Raw genomic sequence first — 18,225 nt, forward strand, 5'->3', positions numbered from 1 at the left:
CCAACACCAGTCACGCAATACAGAACAAAAAGTCAAAGGCCATATTTTACAGTCCCCACCTCCTCATTTACTCAGTTCCTCACGGCGAGATGGCTGAGCATCTAATGACAGCAAAGCAAATGTGCCTGGATTTGTCCCTTTGCATGGATTTAAGTGCTATAACATGGAAATGCAAGAACAGTTTTTGAACGAGAAGCAGAGTCAGCTACTGCTGAGTTACCAGCTGACAAATATATGGAAGACACAGTTAATTTTCCCCTCTGTTTCTAATATAGATGCAAATTCTGTGAAAAGAAACAAAAACAATGATGACTTATAGGCTGCAAACGCAGCTGTGCACATTCTCTATACTTGCCATGTGTGAGCGATATTTCCATACAGTTTCTGACATGTGATTAAAAAAAACACATAATGTCATTTTTTGCTACTTCGTCCACAGTTGTTTGTTATGACAAAGGACACATTTAATTGTAACTCTTTAGTTACAGAAATGAGGTAGAATTTCTTTACCTTTACTTCTAATATCTTCCTTCCAATACACTTCCAGACTTTCTCTTTGCTCACAGTCCATTTATTTGGTCAATTTATTCTCTTGGGTTTGGCCCACATTCTGGTTCCTATTTAATTATAACAATGCTGTGGATATTAAGAATTACACATTAGAATTGAAATATTACAGTTTTATGCTGCATAATATGCAAAACAGATGTTCTGAGCTGAAGCTGTCTTCTTATTTTCCTATCACAACCAACCATATCATTACCAGCTGTGACATAAATCATAACATGATATGTCTGATATAATATCATTGTCCATTCATTGTCTTCTGTGTGGTTCTCTGAAGCCGATTAAGGACTTAGAGAAAACTCAAACATGCTAAAAGAGGAAATCCTGGTTTTTTAAAAAACTTTCAGGAAATAATTGTGTCTTCTTTCGCAACATTGGTGACTTATAAACAGATATACTTATTTTTCCTTTAATATGTGTCTACATCTTTGTTATATTTCTATCGATTCATGTTTTTCGCCCATTGTGTACGGGCCATGCTAAATAACGGTTTACAGAGATATTGCAGATTCTATGTGAGTCTGTGGAAAGATGATCCTTCCTGCCACAAGCATGCTAATTATTTGCTTTATACTGGATATTTGCCATAATGTGTTTTTGAATAACTCCTGATATCACAGTTTGTTTTAGCTTTGAGTTACCTAAATGAAGGAGAACAATTATGCGAGGCAAGCTAACATTCTAAACACCAGCGTAACTCACAGTGCATATGGACGGACACATGCCATGATGGATCGCTGCGGTCAGCACCATCTGCTTCTCTCCAGCTGCTATGTCACCTTTTGAGCTCTTTTACACTCTACGAAACGAAACAGACAGAACGTAAGAACAGCAGCCTCACAGAGAAAGATGTTGGCAAACAGTTTCTCAGCAGCTCCATGTGGCACAGGACGTCATACGTCATGCAGCATCTTCAAAAGCGGCCACATTTCCAAAGGCATCGCCTGTGAACTAACTGGTGCACTTGGTTCTAAAATTCAACCAAATGGGGATTCTAATCATCATAGCTTTCCGCGAAGGAGAGCATTTGTAAACAAATCCACCTTTGATCCACGCTCCAAAATCAAACCTCAGTCGCTTAAAATCGCAAATTGCATGATGGTGAATGAAATTCTCTGGCTGCAATAATGATAATTATGGCAGTTAAGTGGAGATGTTTGTAATCTGTCTGCAACACATGTGGGTCATGAATTATTAATGCTGAAGAGAGAGGCTGTGAGTGGAAAAACTTTAATCCACCTTGAAAAAACAGGCTAGTGGCATGGTTGGAAGGAAGATAAGGAAGAGTGAGAAAACACAAATGGACAAAACATTTACAGCCTATGAGTTTGAAAGGGAGAGCGTTAAGAGAGAGAAAGGGGCAGATGAATTTGTGTGTTTGCCTGGACGCCACTACAAGTGGTGTGAGGCTCTTGTGGTTTTTCAGCCAATAAATCCTCTGCACATATTTAATCCAGTCAGATGTGCTGCAGGAGAGGAGCACTGAGGGATGTATGGCCATTACTCAGCAACCCACATCAGAAGGAGAGGACCTACAGATCCACCTTACCACTTATAGACATGCTCAGCATGGGGTGGAAACCAGACATGAGGATCACGAAAGAAAAGGTGTGAAAATCAACTATTCAGTATTCAAAGTTCACTGAAAAGGTCTGATCTTCTAGCAATATTGGTGCAATTATACATGGTCATTTATATGATGTGAAATGTGAGGGAGTGGAACTTCTCACAAAGACCGTTTTTTTAAATTCGATTATGGCCTAAAACTATTAAAGATACAAAGATACGAGCGGAAAATGCCTTGTGTTTGATTAAAAAGCACATAAATTCTCTTCTTAGTTACGTTTTGTTTAGTGTTTCAGTGCATTAAAGTCAGTCTGATGCCTGAACTAAAAAGTAAAAATATAGTTCTATGAGCTGCTTCACTTTTGAATTTATGTTCTTCATTTCAACAGTTATCACTACACCCCGCAGAGTGAAAAAGACAAAGAGTTGTACATTTAGAGATGGTTTTTCATGTTGTTTCAAGCGTGAGCTTTTTCTAGGTGTCTGAGACACAAGCGCCATCTTCTGTTCAGTCTTTGCTATTACCAGGCGGGCTCATTTCACTCTGATCATTAATGTCCTGCTCCATTTGACATGGTTTGCCACCAGCCATTGTTTGAGACGTGTCTTAAAAGTGGGATATGCATACTGCTACTAATACTACTACTATTACTAATACTATGTAAGCTGATTGAAATTACAAGGCACACAGAAAATCGCACTACTTTTTTCAAGTTCATCCAGTTGGTCAAGACAGCATTGGCTGCTTCTGCTGACGTACAATAAAGAAGAGAAAATTACACACACAGAAGTGATTGTCTCTAAATCCTTTTTTTTTTTTTTTTTTGCAGGGATGATGGATGGATGAGGTCAGGCAGGAGTGTCTTTGCCCTTTGATATTCACAGTTGACACTGTGATCTGTAGTGAGAGTAGGGGGCAGGTGAGTCAGTATAAATGTCAGGATAAGCAAGACAGAATACATGTCTGTGAATGAGAGGGAGAAAAGTTTAACAGGGAAGCTGCAAAGAGTAGAGGTAGTGACGGTGAGTTTAAATACCTGAGGTCAGTTATCCAAAGTAACGACAGACGAGGGTCAGTGGTGATTTGGGACAGATGGATACCAGCAAGAGTGAAAGGAAAAATTTAAAGGATGTAGTGAAACCTCCTGTGATGGCTTGGAGATAATGACACTGACAAAAAGATAAGAGTCTGAGTCCCCCAACACTGTTTAAATAATTTTTAATTTTAAAAACGTGAATAAAAAATAAATTAAAATATGCATGCTATATTTAGCTTTGAGATGAATGCAAAGAAATGGTTAAGAAGTAAAAAGGAAACAGTTTTAAGATGAATTTCAAGTGGAATCAAAGGTGTGTTTACAGTGATTTTATCTTCAAATTTCCATAATTCTCAATAAGAATATGCAATTAAAAGAGAAAGAAAAGACTGAACAGTGGGACTCATAAGACCCCTGTCTGTCTGTTTTAAAGCGAGACAGCTTTGACGGAGAGAAGGCTTATTCATTAAAATGGGGAAGACAGGCATCACACAGCGAATGTACAGATGGATAAAGGATTTTCTCTCAAGAAGGCAAATACAAGTAAGGATAGGGAATAATTATTATGAGAAGTATATAGTAGAAAATGGAACACCACGGGGGACTATAGTGAGTCCCTTATTATTTTAATTGATGATGTTTCATAATAAAGACAGTCGAATGGCATTTTCTCCTTTTGCAGATGACGGCACCATGTGGAAGAGAAGACGTTATGTAGAGTTTGTTACTAGAAAGGTGTAGGAAGCAATTTTTAAAGTTGGAGAATGGACACATAAGTGGGGATTAAAATTTTCAGTGGATAAGACCAAGACAATGTTTTGTTTTGTTTTTACATGAAAAAGAATTGGTAAGGACATTAAACGAAAGTTATAGAATCAAGAACTAGAAAGAGGAAATAATTCAAATTTCTTGGGGTTTGATTTGAGAGGGTTACATGGGCCATACATATTTAGAAAATTAAAGACAAATGCAAGAAAATGTTAAACTCACATGTGGTACAGAAATATATTTGTCAGGAAGCAGGAGGAGAGAGGAAACAGTCATTTCATGTCTCAGATTTGGACACACTGGGCTAAAATGCACACTATACATTTTAAGGGAAACATTGCCAATTAAATGAGAGTACTGTGATGAGACATTAGAGCATGTTATATTACACTGTCAGAAGTATGAGAAAGAAAGAAGACAACTGATTCAAAACCTAAACATAATCAAACTGAAACAGGATTGAATTGATTTATTTAGAAATACCACGACAAGTAAAAGTTATGAGGCAATATTTAATGATCTTAGACAAATGAATTTGTATGATAGGATCTAATACTTAGTGACATTCCGGTACCTACTCCTTATCAGTTGGAGGCGGTAATGCACCAATTCGTTGTTTCTCAACCACCAATAAAAACCAAGAAGAAGAAGGCAGCGTCGAGGTTAGCAGTGGGGTCCTTTTAGCTGCTACCGTTAGCTCTGCAGCAGCTAAGCAGCCATTGGCCGGTGTAAGTCGGAGCATCCTTCTAGAAAAACACCGCTTGAAGTGAAAGATATCGAACCGCAGTTAACGCCACACAGCTAAAGTAAAACGAGACCAACGAGATCTCTTTGAAGACAAAGAGTCTTAAAGGTATGGCTTTCACGAGGTCACTGTCATTTTAGGTCTTTTTAATAAACCGTCTTTATCATCTGGATTCGAGACGGCTGCGCGAAAACGAGTTGTCTCGGCGTCCCGAGGTGCTCTTTGTTTTTCGCAGTTAACGTTAAACGTCCCGAAACGATGGCTTGTCCTGGGGGTCTGTAATGGCTGTTTCATATGGATTTAACCTTTGGTTTTGAGTGACAACCGTTGAACTCGGGGCTTTAGCAGCACATCGTTACCGAACACGCTCGGCTAACAATGGGACGCGGAGATTAGTACGAGCGCACTATGCTTATTAAACTGATTTGGCATGGCTAGCTAACGTCGAGCTCTCACCAGTGAAAGTTTATTTTGGCAACTAAGCCGCAGATAAGAGTTTCGAGGCTTACGTTATGATGCGGATTTTTGTGTTGTTAGCATCTGTCAGTAAGGCTAGCCTCTTTCTCCACAGACGCTAAAAGACTTTAACTTTGAATAGGAGGCCCGACATTTTTATGTTGTTTTAACTTCCTCTGTTATATTGGATGTGGTGTTCTGATTTTTTTTCAAAGCTCACCCCAATAATTGCTGTTACCAGCCAACAACTTATCGTCCAAGAGGAGGTTGTATCTCGACGTATCGATTTAATTAGCCCTCAAACCTTAATAAGGGATCACATCGGTAAGTATCACTTTCACCGGCCCGGGTATTTGGGCTTGAGTCAGGGTTTGGTGTCCTAATGTGGAGCTTGGAGGGTCGCTGAAGCAGGGTCCTCAAAGTTCAAAACGTGAAACTGCTGGCGTTACATAAAGTGGATATCTTACCAGCTGAACTCAGCATGAGCTCAGTTTATATTAGAGATTACCGGGCAATACAGTACAAATAACAATTCATACGGTACCACTTCTATCTCTCTATCTAGAGAGAGAGATCGTTTTTAGGCTTTTATTTAATACACAGTTGACAATGAAAGGTACATTTAAGCAACAACTGTGGGTCCATTTCGTCCACAGGTATCAGTTGAATCGGGTGGTGCTCAGCTTAATTACTGTTTATTGCTAGACTTGGACAAAAATGGAAAAGGGCAATGTGTCTGTAATCATTTGTGTAATCCTCAAAATACAGAACATCCCTACAGTATCACAGTGCAGACAGTTATGTTGAAATGTGCACAAGCATCTCAAGATACATAACCCTTTAAAAATCTTTTAGAATTGTCGTGGATCTATGCAACAAATATCATAAAACAAAAATTTATAATCAAAGTATAATATAAGTTGTTTATACAAGTCTGTATGTGCATGCGTAATAAATATCCAGTTGTGAGCTCTGTTCTAGGAAACCTTGTTTCTGATGGGTGTCAGATACAGTAACTGCAGGTTGAAAGTCTGAGACTGCAGAGCATGACCTTAACAGCATTTTGTAACCTGGTTGAAGACATAAGTGTACGATCTAGTTCTTAGGCTTTGAAATAGTTTGTCTTCTTCTGCTAACATCTTAAGTTAGGATTACTTGTTTGTTTTATTCAGGTCCAAATTTTAATTGTAATATTTACATGTTTCCCTCCCAAAGATGCCTTCAGCAACAGCTGGCAACAGTGCTGTCCAGTCTGCCATTCCAGACCTGGGAAATGGAAGTCATTCTGAGGCCATGAAGCAGATTATTGGTGTGATTGACAAGAAGGTCCGCAATATGGAAAAGAAAAAGGTATCTATAGTTATCATCTTAGAGTAAACTTCGCTTTGGATTAACCTCAAATAGGGTGTAAAGCTTTTATCTGTTTTGTCTGTTGTTGTGGATGCTGGAAAATGTATGCTTTTGTCAATATATAATGACATACAGTAATATATAATTATCAAACATACTGATTTGGGAGAATGCAGGTGTTGGGATGTGTTTTGAAAATCAGAAAAATGTTGGAGTAGGTACTTTAAATTTCAACTGGCTTTATAACAGGTTTCCCCTTCCCCAATGAATCCACTTAATAGACTGTAGCACTAATTATGATATCCAGATTTTCCTCTGTCTTGCTCATAATTTGTTAAGATTGTGTGAGAAGTGTCATCAAACTGCCTTAAAATATAAATCCACAGTGGTAATAAACCTAATGATGACATTTTTTAATACGTTTGCTCTTTTTATTTGAATTCAACTTTAATGTCAAATTTCTTGCTTTTCAAAAACCTTCTTGCAGTCCAAACTGGATGACTACCAGGCAAGGAAGAATAAGGGCGAGAGACTAAATCAGGATCAGCTGGTAAGAAAACAAAACTGCTTCTCATTTGGACACAGCTTTGTTTTGTCGCAGGATCAAATGTAAATTCTGTCAAATGCAAGGATTTCCAGTCACTCTAACGCTGTATTTATATTAGGGGTGCAACAATACATGTATCGGTGTTGAATCGTTGATACAGTGCTTTCGGTTTGGTATGGATATGTATCGAACAATACAAAACCTTTCTTGTGACGATGCTGTCTGTGTTGAGTGCTCAGTGGATCTGCGTTCAACTACTCCGCCTAGGCTGCACTGTCGAGCGCAGATCCACTGAGCGCAGCGCAAGCTAGCAAGACAGAAGCTAAGCTCGTTGCAACATGGCAACTGCCTCAACTCTACCTGAAATTGAACCTCCCCCACCCTCATTCAGATCTGGCGTTTGGAACTATTTTGGTTTTCATGTGGAAGCATGACCCTGATGGACAAAAGTAAAACAGTATGTCGGATGTGCCACGCAATGCTCAATTACAGTGGTGGGAACTAGTGCGTTAGCGCAGTTAGCTCGTTATTGTGTTGACGCCATCCAGCCCCACGCACGGGGCGATCCGCGGTAACTCGTTAAGGGAGATTTGCCGCGTTATGGCATTAATGTCATTTTAACGCTGACAGCACTAGTGGGAACACAACGAATATGACTGCACATTTACGCCGACATCATCGTAGTGCAAAGACAAGTGGAAGCAGACAAAAACAACAAGCACGCATGCTACAAACTTTACCCGAGTCATTTAGACAGCCGTTAGCACATGATTCTCCTTATGGGGACCTGATATGTTTAATATGCTGCTGAGAATATAGCCCAGAAGAAGCGTATAGTGTAGCTTTTATTTTGGAAAGAGCCATTTCTCTGTAATAAACTCTTTTCCAAAGATGAGTGATTCCTTGACCAGAGGGTTTGTTTTTTTTTTTGTTTTGTTTTGTTTCAGCAACATTAAATTTAAAAACTACTTTTGAGTTAAAATATATATTCATAATTTTAATAAATGACAAATTAAAAAGGCATGAACATTTTTTTGTATCGAGAAAATATCGAACCGTGACACCAAAGTATCGAACCGAACCGTGAATTTTGTGTATCGTTGCACCCCTAATATATATCTCAACAGTCTTGCTTTTCTTCACTCACTCTCTTAATAATGCCCATTATCACAGTATTTGTTCAAGTGCTCTGGTGGAATGAAAGAGCCATTATAAAAGTCTTTAAGTTTAACTTAGAGGGGGAAAAAAGATCTGCAAACCCAGTTGCCAAACTTCTGAAGTATTTTCTTTTTTGACTGGTGACTTTAGACATTGATTGTTTTTTATATCCCAGAGAACACTGAAGGTCAGAGTTATGCTTGGTAGCACTAAATATTGCACAATTAAAAGCAATGATATTTTTAACGTTAAACATTTGCATTTCAAATGATTCAACATTTGAAATGTTTTCTGTGCACTATTTAAACATGGGCTTTAAATTATTTTCAAGTCACTCTATTTTTATTTAGCTTTTACTGTGTCCCAGCTTATTTGCAAACAGCTTTGTGTATGTAACAAACTTATATGAAGTTATGTTTCACATTCAAGTGTTATGAAAGTATTGCATGTTTAGTTGTTACTACCTCCTGCTTTAAATCATTTCCTGTTAAAAACATCTGATTTTCTTTCCGTGTTGTGCATGAAGGAGGCCTTGGCGAAGTATCAAGAGATCAACAACAACTTAGAGTTTGCTCGAGAATTGCAAAAGAGCTTTCTCGCATTGGGTCAGGAGGTGAGTCCTGAGCTATAGGTGTGCTTTTAACTTGCTGATGAAGTCTTAAACACGCATACTAAAAATCAGTATGCATCAATTATTTTTTTTATAGATCCAGTGGGATGCAAAGGTTTGGGCAACCTTGTTAATAGTCATTATTTTCCTGTATAAATCGTTGGTTGTTACATTAAAGAATGTCAGTTAAATATATCATATAGGAGACACACACAGTGATATTTGAGAAGAGAAATGAAGTTTATTGGATATACAGAAATTGCGCAATAATTGTTTAAACAAAATCAGGCAGGTGCATAAATTTGGGCACCACAAAAAAAGAAATGAAATCAATATTTAGTAGAGCCGCCTTTTGCAGAAATTACAGCCTCTAAACGCTTCCAGTGGGTTCCAATAAGAGTCTGGATTGTGGTTGGAGGTATTTTAGACCATTCCTCTTTACAAAACATCTCTAGTTCATTCAGGTTTGATGGCTTCCAAGCATGGACAGCTCATGGCGAGTCATATTTTACTGTAGCTAGCAGGTGTTTTCCTTGGAATGCTGTGTTCTTTTTCCTCCATGCATAACGCCTCTTGTTATGCCCAAATAACTACATTTTAGTTTCATCAGTCCACAGCACCTTATTCCAAAATGAAGCTGGCTTGTCCAAATGTGCTTTAGCAAACCTCAAGCAGCTCTGTTTGTGCTGTGGGTGAAGAAAAGGCTTCCTCTGCATCACTCTCGCATACAGCATCTCCTTGTGTAAAGTGCGCCGAATGGTAGAATGATGAACAGTGACTCCATCTGCTGCAAGATGATGTTGTAGGTCTTTGGTGCTGGTCTGTGGGTTGACTATGACTGTTCTCACCATTCGTCGCATTTGTCTATCCGAGATTTTTCTTGGTCTGCCACTTTGAGCCTTAACTTGAACTGAGCCTGTGGTCGTCCATTTTCTCAATATGTTCCTAACTGTGGAAACAGACAGCTTACATCTCTGAGAAGGCTTTCTGTATCCTTCCCCTGAACCATGGTGGTGAACAATCTTTGTCTTCAGGTCATTTGAGAGTTGTTTTGAGATCCCCAAGCTGCTACTCTTCAGAGAAAATTAAAAGAGGAGGGAAACTTACAGTTGACCCCCTTAAATACTCTTTCTCATTATTGGATTCACCTGTGTATGTGGGGTCAGGTTTCACTGAGCTTATCAAGCCAGTTTGAGTTCCAATAATTAGTTCTAAAGGTTTTGGAATCAATAAAATGACAACAGTGTCCAAAGTTATGCACCTGCCTGATTTTGTTTAAACAATTATTGCACACTTGCGATCGTGGCTCAAGAGTTGGCAGTTCGTCTTATAATCGGAAGGTTGCCGTTCGAGCCCCGGCTCCGACAGTCTCGGCCGTTGTGTCCTTGGGCAAGACACTTCACCTGTTGCTTACTGGTGGTGGTCAGAGGGCCCGGTGGCGCCAGTGTCCGGCAGCCTCGCCCCAGGGTGGCTGTGGCTACAATGTAGCTTGCCATCACCAGTGTGTGACTGTGTGGATGACTGAATGTGTAAAGCGCTTTGGGGTCCTTGGGGACAAAGTAAAGCGCTATACAAATACAGGCCATTTACTTTCTGTAAATCCAATAAACTTCATTTCACTGCTCAAATATCACTGTGTGTCTCCTATATGGTATATTTAACTGACATTTTTATTTTTATTTTTATTTTTTATTGTAACAACCAACGATTTATACAGGAAAATAATGACTGTTAACAGGGTTGCCCAAACTTTTGCATCCCACTGTATAATTAAAATACCTAATTGCAAAGCTTTTAGACACTTGTTGTGCTCTTTAGTGGCATCTGCAAATCCTTATTCATTCTCTGCCCTAGTAATTTTTTGTAACGTACATTCTTTATTGCCATAAAACAATCAGTTGGCAACACCTGGTGTAATTTATGAAATACTCCCAAATGGCTCACAAAAGCTTAAAGTGCCAGATGGAGTGAACAGGGAAGCGAATAATTGTTTTGACCATGCTCATTGACCTTTTTGATTTTTTTTTTTTTTTTTCAAAGTGCAGTGATGTACAGAGTGAACGTAATGGGTGTGTGTTATCTTGTGAAGCTAAATGCATGAAATTGTGCCTGGATGTGTTCAGATTCAAAAGGCAGTCAAGAAATCTGCAAGACGGGAACAGCTGCAGCGAGAAGAGACTGAACAAAGACGATTGAAGAGTGTTTTGGAGCTTCAGTATTTACTCGACCAGCTGGGAGAAGACGGTGTCAGGCAGGACCTTAAACACCCCGATGCCTCTGGTGCGCCTTTGCTCACTGATGCTGAACTCTCATCCCTCGATGAGTTTTACAAATTGGTAGGACCTGAGAGGAACTACGATGTAAGGTACGCGCGTACCTGTGTGCTGTCACTGGTACAGAAGTTACATTTAGAGTTATCAGTGCTTAAATATGTTTTTGGTTTTGTTTTTTAATCCTGCTCTACAAAAACTATATACTACTACTACTACTCTGTGCAATTAATTGCATTTATTTTGTGATTTGCAGGTTGACTCGCCAATATGAAGAAGCATCACTACACCTGTGGGAACTGCTTGAGGGTCGAGACAAGGCTGTAGCAGGGACCACGTGTAAGTATTTTCATGTCTTAATATCGTTCATCACCCATACACATACCTTTTTTTTTTCTTTTTTTTTTTAAAGAAACTATTTTTAAACTATATTTAAAGCACTTGTGGAAAATGCCTTAAAATGGAGAGGCTTAACATGTGGCTAGTTGATATTTATTTCATGCCTTCATCTTAAGTGCAGTAAGAAAAAAAATATCTTAAAGAAAATGTTTGGTGTGTGCACCTATCCACACAGGCGGAAACTCACTTGCACTCATTGTTAGTAGTTAGATTGTTCAAGACATCTGATCGGCCCCAGTTTATTGTATCTGTTGTTTCATCCCTTCACACAACATTTGATTCACTCGGTTAATTCTGAGATTGGCTCATACCAGCTGTTGCAGGACTTCTCTTGCAGATTGTACTGACTGTGTAAGAAAACGGAGGCAGACCTTAATCGTCCATTGTGGTTTGTGATAATAGGAAAGTCTGAACAGCTTCGGTGTTCTCTTATTCCAGACAAGTCACTGAAGGAAACCCTGGACAAAGTGCTGCAGAGTGGTTACTTTGACAGAGCGCAAACTCATCAAAATGGGACATGCGAGGAGGAAGAAGAGCAAGAGGAACAGACCGTGGTGGCTGAGTCTAAAGCTGTGGAGCAGCCATCGGAACCTGGTAGCTAACAATTAGCAAATGGTGTGTGTGTGTGTGTGTGTGTGTGTGTGAGAGACCCAGAAAGAAAGCCATCCTCATGTATATTTTTCATTTAATATAGGATTCGCTAGTGAAAAAAATACAGAGCCCGTTAAAGTGGAAACTATAGAGGTGAGATTTGTATTTATGCTGCACAAGAACCCACACAGATCAACTCTTTCCTTAAATTGTTATATCACATTTTAGTGTACTGTCTTCTGTTGCAGTTTGTAAACAGACAGTTCATTCCAGAAACTACATACAGCAGTACAGACAAAGACCAAGTCGAGGAGTGGAGTGTGGAGGCCCAGGTATGCTCTATTACTGAATCATCAGTCCTCGGTGCCTTGAAACCTACTTTCCAATGCCGTGAGTTTGATTCTAATGTGCCTGTCATGTGTCTGTGCTGAATAGATGGTGAATTCACTCCAGCATCAGCCCCCTGTTCAGCTGGCTCCAGAACAAACCATTACTGGGAACCAAGTTTCTCCCACTCCTGATACTGATCCTGTGGTTAGAAAGCAGGCAGTGCAAGACCTCATGGCCCAGATGCAAGGGACATACAACTTCATGCAGGTTAGATGGCCCAAAATGCTGTATATTGTAGTATCCTATGGCTCACAGTGTGTGGTGTGTGTCTCAAATAAGCAATGGCAAGTAGGATGAACTTGCAAAAAGGTTGGCCAAAGATGAGGACTGCATGTCCAGGCAATTTACAACAATCTATGAAGTCGTGCTAGAGGTCATGAGACAAGAACGTACTTGTTGTGACTCAGAAAACGAATCTAGTTGTAATTTCTGATATATGAATGTGAACTTAAAAAAAAAAAAAAAAAGTAAAATATCGAAACAGGGGAAAAAACCCATTCCCCATTTGGGACAAAAATTCAAAAGAAGTACAATTTAAATGAGATCATGATTATCCCAGGTTTTAGGAAGATGTGCTTACATGGGAGTTGGTACTAAGATCCTTTTAGTCAAGGTTGTTTGTAGTTGAGGTATTTTCCTAATGTGGAGTGAAGGATTATGGGTATGAAACAGACGTGCTCGCTTGCTTATTGGACTGATTGCAAATCTCATCTGTTTACATTTACTCTTGTTTGGTTGTCGTAGGACTCCATGTTGGAGTTTGATGGCCAGGCGCTGGATCCAGCCATTGTGTCTGCGCAGCCAATGAAGCCTGTGCAAGCTGTTGACCTGCAACAGATGGGCGGTGCTCTACGTGAGTGACATTTACTCACAGGTTATACTGAATATGGATGCACTGATTTATTAGTATTGCTCATACTGGCCAATAGACTTTAAAATATAAATATATATACCGTATTTCCCGGACTACAAAGCGCACCTGAATATTAGCCGCACAAGCTAAAATCAGGGGAAAATCCTGTTTTGTACATACATTAGCCGAACCTGACTAAAAGCCGCAGGTGTTTCAATGTTGACTTATCATATGTAAGAGAATATGCACAAAGGGAATTGTCAGGAAAGAGATGGCTGTTTGGAGACACACCCCTTTTTATTAATATTTTGAAAAACAAGTTATGGGTACATATTTGCATAACTTTTTAGGTATGTACAAGTAGCGGTAATTACAAGTACGAAACATGTACTGTGCTTCATAAATGAGTAACAAATGTAGTACATAACAATAACCTACAGCACACCAGAAAAATAGATTCAGACTACCTTTTAGGCTCAGGTGCAGTGACACGGCTTTAACAAGAAGAAAAGTCAGTCATTCACCATCATCTATATCTTCTTCCTGCGCACTAAAACCACCAAAGTCCTCTTCTCCAGTGTCGGATACGAACAGGCTCAGGATGGCTTCGTCATCCACTCTCAGCTTCTTTCCTTCGTTGTCACTTTCAAAACCAAACAAATCCTCGTTGTCAGTGTCAGAGTCGAACACCCTCAGAAGGGCCGTGGCGGTGTCCTCTCCATCATGCAGCAGTCCAGCCCTTCAAATCCGTTGGTGATCATGGATGTTTTCACACTTTTCCACGCTGTCAGATTCCACCGGTGGAGTTGAGCATAACTTGCTTTTCGCAAGTTTATCGCCGCTCGTCATCCACGACTCCCGCTGAACGCGTAGCGCTACTTTGAAGTTTGTTTTTCGCGCTACTTGTACGGCACTATGTTGCCTGGCGGATGGACATGTGACCAACATACCACTCTTGAACCCCGATACTGTGTGTCTGATCACATGCCCTTCCGCCAGGCAACGTAGTGCCGTACAACAGCGGAACAAACAAAACAAATCGTCTTACGATATGACAAAAATCATGGACAATCCATAGAAAAGCCGCACCTGACTAAAAGCCGCAGGGTTCAAAGCTGGTGCAAAAAGTAGCGGCTTATAGCCCGACAATTACGGTGTATATATATTTTAAATAGGATTTCTTTGTTTCCTGGGCACAAATGATCACTTTGCTGTTAGGCCAGAGGTTCAATTAGTAATTAGTGCATGCCTATTAAGTTGTTTGGTCGCTGCTTTCTGATGTGGATATAATTGAAAGTGCATAATTTAGCAGCATGTCTTTTTTTAGGAGTTTGTCTTATTTATTTGTTTTATGTCTTTCTGAACAGTCCACTCAGAGTCCAGACTTCCTCAGACAGCTGCAGTGTCTGGACCACAGGAATCCTCACAAGTAAGTAGGGAGGAGCCCCTGCAGGATATGGGTGGTGAGACTGCTCTTCTGGCTAAGTGGTGCAGCTCATGAATAATTGGAGTTCAGATTGTTTTTGTATTATGAAGAGAGATTTCGAAAGGTCTTCTCCATGGATTGAATGTGATGCTCTCCGACACATCTTTTTTTGTTGTCTACTGCGTGCGATGGGGAGATATTTGATTCATTTGAATATTATAATAACAGAAAAGGGAACTTTTTAAGCCAAAAGAAAATCATCTCATCTCTTGCACTGACTTCTCCATATTCGTTGTTTCCTTGCCTTCCAAATTCCCTCCTCTTTTACTTACCCAGGCCTCAATGTCTCTGTCATCTGCACCGTCTCCTGCCCCATGTTCTCTGTCCTCTGCCTTCCCTCCTGTCTCCAAACCCACCCTCACTGGAGGCATCAATGTCAACGCAGCACCTTTCCAGTCAGTGCAAGCGGTACGCTTTCTATTGGGTCCATTTAAACGGTGTCACAGTGAGCATGTTTGGACTTGATGCATTCTGTAGGAAACCGTCAGCTTTCATACTTGCACAAGTCATAGGTCAGTATTAGAGATTGGTTGGCATGTTTTATTAGTCACAGTGAAAACTGGTCAGTTATTCGTGCAAGGAGCAACAATTTAAGACTTCCCAAACTACGCAGATCTTTGACCCCAGGCCATCGTCGGGTATTGTGGTTATTTTATTTTGTTATATTGATATGGACAGGAATGGGGGAGGAAAAAATTTGTTTCTCTTTTCAGGTATTTAACATGAATGCACCTGTACCTCCAACTACCGATGGCCAAGCAGACCCCTTGAAGCAGCCTAGCCAGTTCCCTGGTGGCTATGGACAGGGCTTTAGCAGCCAGCCAGAAAATGTGGTCGACCAGCCTGACATCCCACAAGAAAGATTACAGACAGGTGTGCATCTTGTTTTGTACGGAAACCCTAGAGCATGAACACAGTGGTAAAAGATGTATTAGGATATCAAGAGGCTCCCAAGCTTCACTTTGTCACAAAAGAAATATTTTCTGTTGCAACAAAGTTGAAATATGAGTCAGTGAGGATGCCATAAGTAAAAATCACGCAGCCTTCTCAGAATTCAGAAGGTGATTTTGCATTTTAAAAGTAAAAAATCCTTCCATCCTCTTCTGCCCATCCTTATCAGGGAGCCTATCCCAGCCACCATAGGGTGAGAGCAGGGCAGACCCTGGACAGGTCATCAGTCTGATACAGGACTAACACAAAGAGACAGACAACCACTGGCATTTGCATCCACACCTATGTGCAATTTAGAATTTCCAATTAACTAAACCCACTAATACCTTGTCTAAAATTAAAAATGTACTAGAACTTATCCAGCAGTACGTGACGTATATTTTGATGTCGTTTTGTGTCTCTTCTGTCCAGTTGTTAATGCATTCCAGCCCCAGGACCAGATTATGTCCTCAACGCCAGGACATGAAGATCCCTCTGTAGGTGCAGGGTTTGGGCAGTCTGGTCAGTCCTTCTACAGCAGCAGAGCTGTGCCAAGAGGTGGACCCAGGAACGCTCGTGGCGTTATGAATGGATATCGGGGCTCCTCGAATGGATTTAGAGGTAAAAGCATCCAATGTTGTTTCACAGATTTACAATAATTATATTGTGATTTATTTTGATTAGGAGTAAATATGCATCACCTGTTGAACTAATGTCTTTCTGTCGTCAGGTGGATATGAAGGCTACCGTCCACCGTTCTCAAACGCTCCCAGCAGTGGATACGGTCAAACTCCGTTCAACACATCTCGGGACTATTCCAGCAATACCTATCAGCGGGTAAGAGTTAATGCATTAATTTAAGTCATTGCATTGAATTTACATCAGTCTTTTTTATAACCAAGCGTAACTATAAATACAAAACATGCACTTATGAAGCCTTACTATCTCTTTTAAGGAGGGATATCAGCAAGGCTACAAACGTGGAGCAGCCCAAGGACCTCGTGGTTTGTCCCGAGGTAATGTGCAGGCAATGCGATCCTAAAGGATCCCGGGGACTGTCGAATTACGCCACGTTGAACATTCAGGATTTTTTTGAATGTGTTTGCCCCAGCTCACTTTTATAACAATGTTTTGTTTCTCATCGGTAATCTTATTTTTTTTAACTCCTGGCCTACTTATCAGTCAGCCTGCTTCGGTCTGTCTAGATCTTTTTGATGTTTTGTCACAAAAATGCTGAAATTAACTACATGTAGGATTATCAGCAAGTACGTGTGATGGAAAAACAACAAAAAGATATTCCTGTAAACTTGAAAGATTTCATTAATTTATTTTTTGTACAAAATAAATGCAAAAAATACCCCGTCACTGTCTATTTGATTCCATGAGTGCAGTAAGCCACTTGTTACTCCCTTTATAATTTTCATCAAAACGTTTAATTTTCTTGTTTGTTTGTTTTTTTAACTCCTGTGTCCCTGCCTGCATCGTCACCTCTTTGTACACTGTTATTGATTGAGACTGTTTCAATAAAGTTGTGCCCTATTACCTTCTGTTGCTGAAGCTGTTTGTTTTCTGACATTTTCATTCTGTGTGGTCTTGCATGTGAGTAGTTTAACTTAATACAATCCAATGTAGAATTCAGTCTACTTCAGAGCAGCCTTCAGCTATGACAATAACAGCTATGGAAACAGCCCATCCTTTTTATTACATTGCATCTGTTCATGGTTTCACTGGAGGTAAATGTCCCACAGGAAAGGCATCGCTCAAACATTAGCAGTGAAATCTGTTTGACAACCTGAACCACTTTATTTTAAGTGAGGTGTGCAATTTTGTCAAATGACCTTTGGATCCAGCAGCAAGAAATCAAACACCAGCTTTACATTTTGTGCAAAATATAATGCATGGCACACGGGAAACGACTGACAAAGCAAATAAAGACGTTTTCTTAAATTTTGTGTAAGGTAAAACCAAAAAGCAGAGATCTCACAGACTGAAAATTTAGGTCTTCAGTGAGAAGCGGCAGCAACTCCCAAATATCTCATTATTCTCCCCGAATTGAAGAAGCAAATTTACATTAAACAAAAGCATACAGGCTAACACAGCATGTAACACCAAACCAGCATTTTGCCAAATATGCTAATATGTTCTCTTTCATGTAAAAGTCATAAATACCTCAAAATGAACAGAGAAACAAAATTCAAGGTTTTCATTGCCTTACTTTGACAGACGGTTTCAGCAAAATACTAGATGGTTAGGTAAAAGTAAACCTTAAATAAACAATATCAAAACTGTTTCATCAGAATCACGTAGCAATACATGTGTATGGACCATGAGTTCATTATACTATTTAACAAAAGCACTATTTAAGAGCTTTTACTGTTCAGTACAGTAAATTAACTGTACACATAAAGAAAAAAATGTGTTATAGTAGGAAAATAGTAAACTGGTAGTTTGAGGGGAAGCAAAATGACCATTAAGAAGGGAGCATTTGAAAAAAAGACAGCG

The 18,225-nt window shown here is 39.7% G+C and overlaps 1 protein-coding gene across 2 annotated transcripts; it reads left to right on the forward strand.

The window, feature by feature from the left end:
* Positions 1-4,597: 4,597 nt before the first annotated feature.
* Positions 4,598-17,270, forward strand: caprin1a (cell cycle associated protein 1a). Of its 2 annotated transcripts, XM_080885813.1 has the most exons (17): positions 4,598-4,791; positions 6,355-6,489; positions 6,977-7,039; positions 8,721-8,807; positions 10,928-11,169; positions 11,331-11,413; positions 11,912-12,067; positions 12,168-12,217; positions 12,313-12,396; positions 12,500-12,661; positions 13,199-13,307; positions 14,675-14,736; positions 15,070-15,201; positions 15,507-15,666; positions 16,156-16,344; positions 16,454-16,560; positions 16,679-17,270. In XM_080885813.1, the coding sequence occupies exons 2-17, from the start codon at positions 6,355-6,357 to the stop codon at positions 16,763-16,765; spliced, it is 1,908 nt and encodes a 635-aa protein (XP_080741939.1). In that variant the 5' UTR covers positions 4,598-4,791; the 3' UTR covers positions 16,766-17,270. The 2 variants fall into 2 exon arrangements, with proteins under 2 accessions (XP_080741939.1, XP_080741940.1); XM_080885814.1 differs by lacking the exon at positions 15,070-15,201 and having other exon boundaries at positions 4,600-4,791.
* The last annotated feature ends 955 nt before the right edge of the window (positions 17,271-18,225 follow it).

This window comes from Rhamphochromis sp. 'chilingali', assembly GCF_963969265.1.
Source record: "Rhamphochromis sp. 'chilingali' genome assembly, chromosome: 6".
NCBI classification, from domain to species: Eukaryota; Metazoa; Chordata; class Actinopteri; order Cichliformes; family Cichlidae; genus Rhamphochromis; species Rhamphochromis sp. 'chilingali'.

Coding starts and splice junctions, on each gene's coding strand:
- caprin1a (XM_080885813.1), top strand. CDS start 6,355: ATGCCTTCAGCAACAGCTGGCAACAGTGCTGTCCAGTCTGCCATTCCA. Junction 11,414..11,911: donor GGCTGTAGCAGGGACCACGT/GTAAGTATTTTC, acceptor CTCTTATTCCAG/ACAAGTCACTGAAGGAAACC. Junction 16,561..16,678: donor CCAGCAATACCTATCAGCGG/GTAAGAGTTAAT, acceptor ATCTCTTTTAAG/GAGGGATATCAGCAAGGCTA.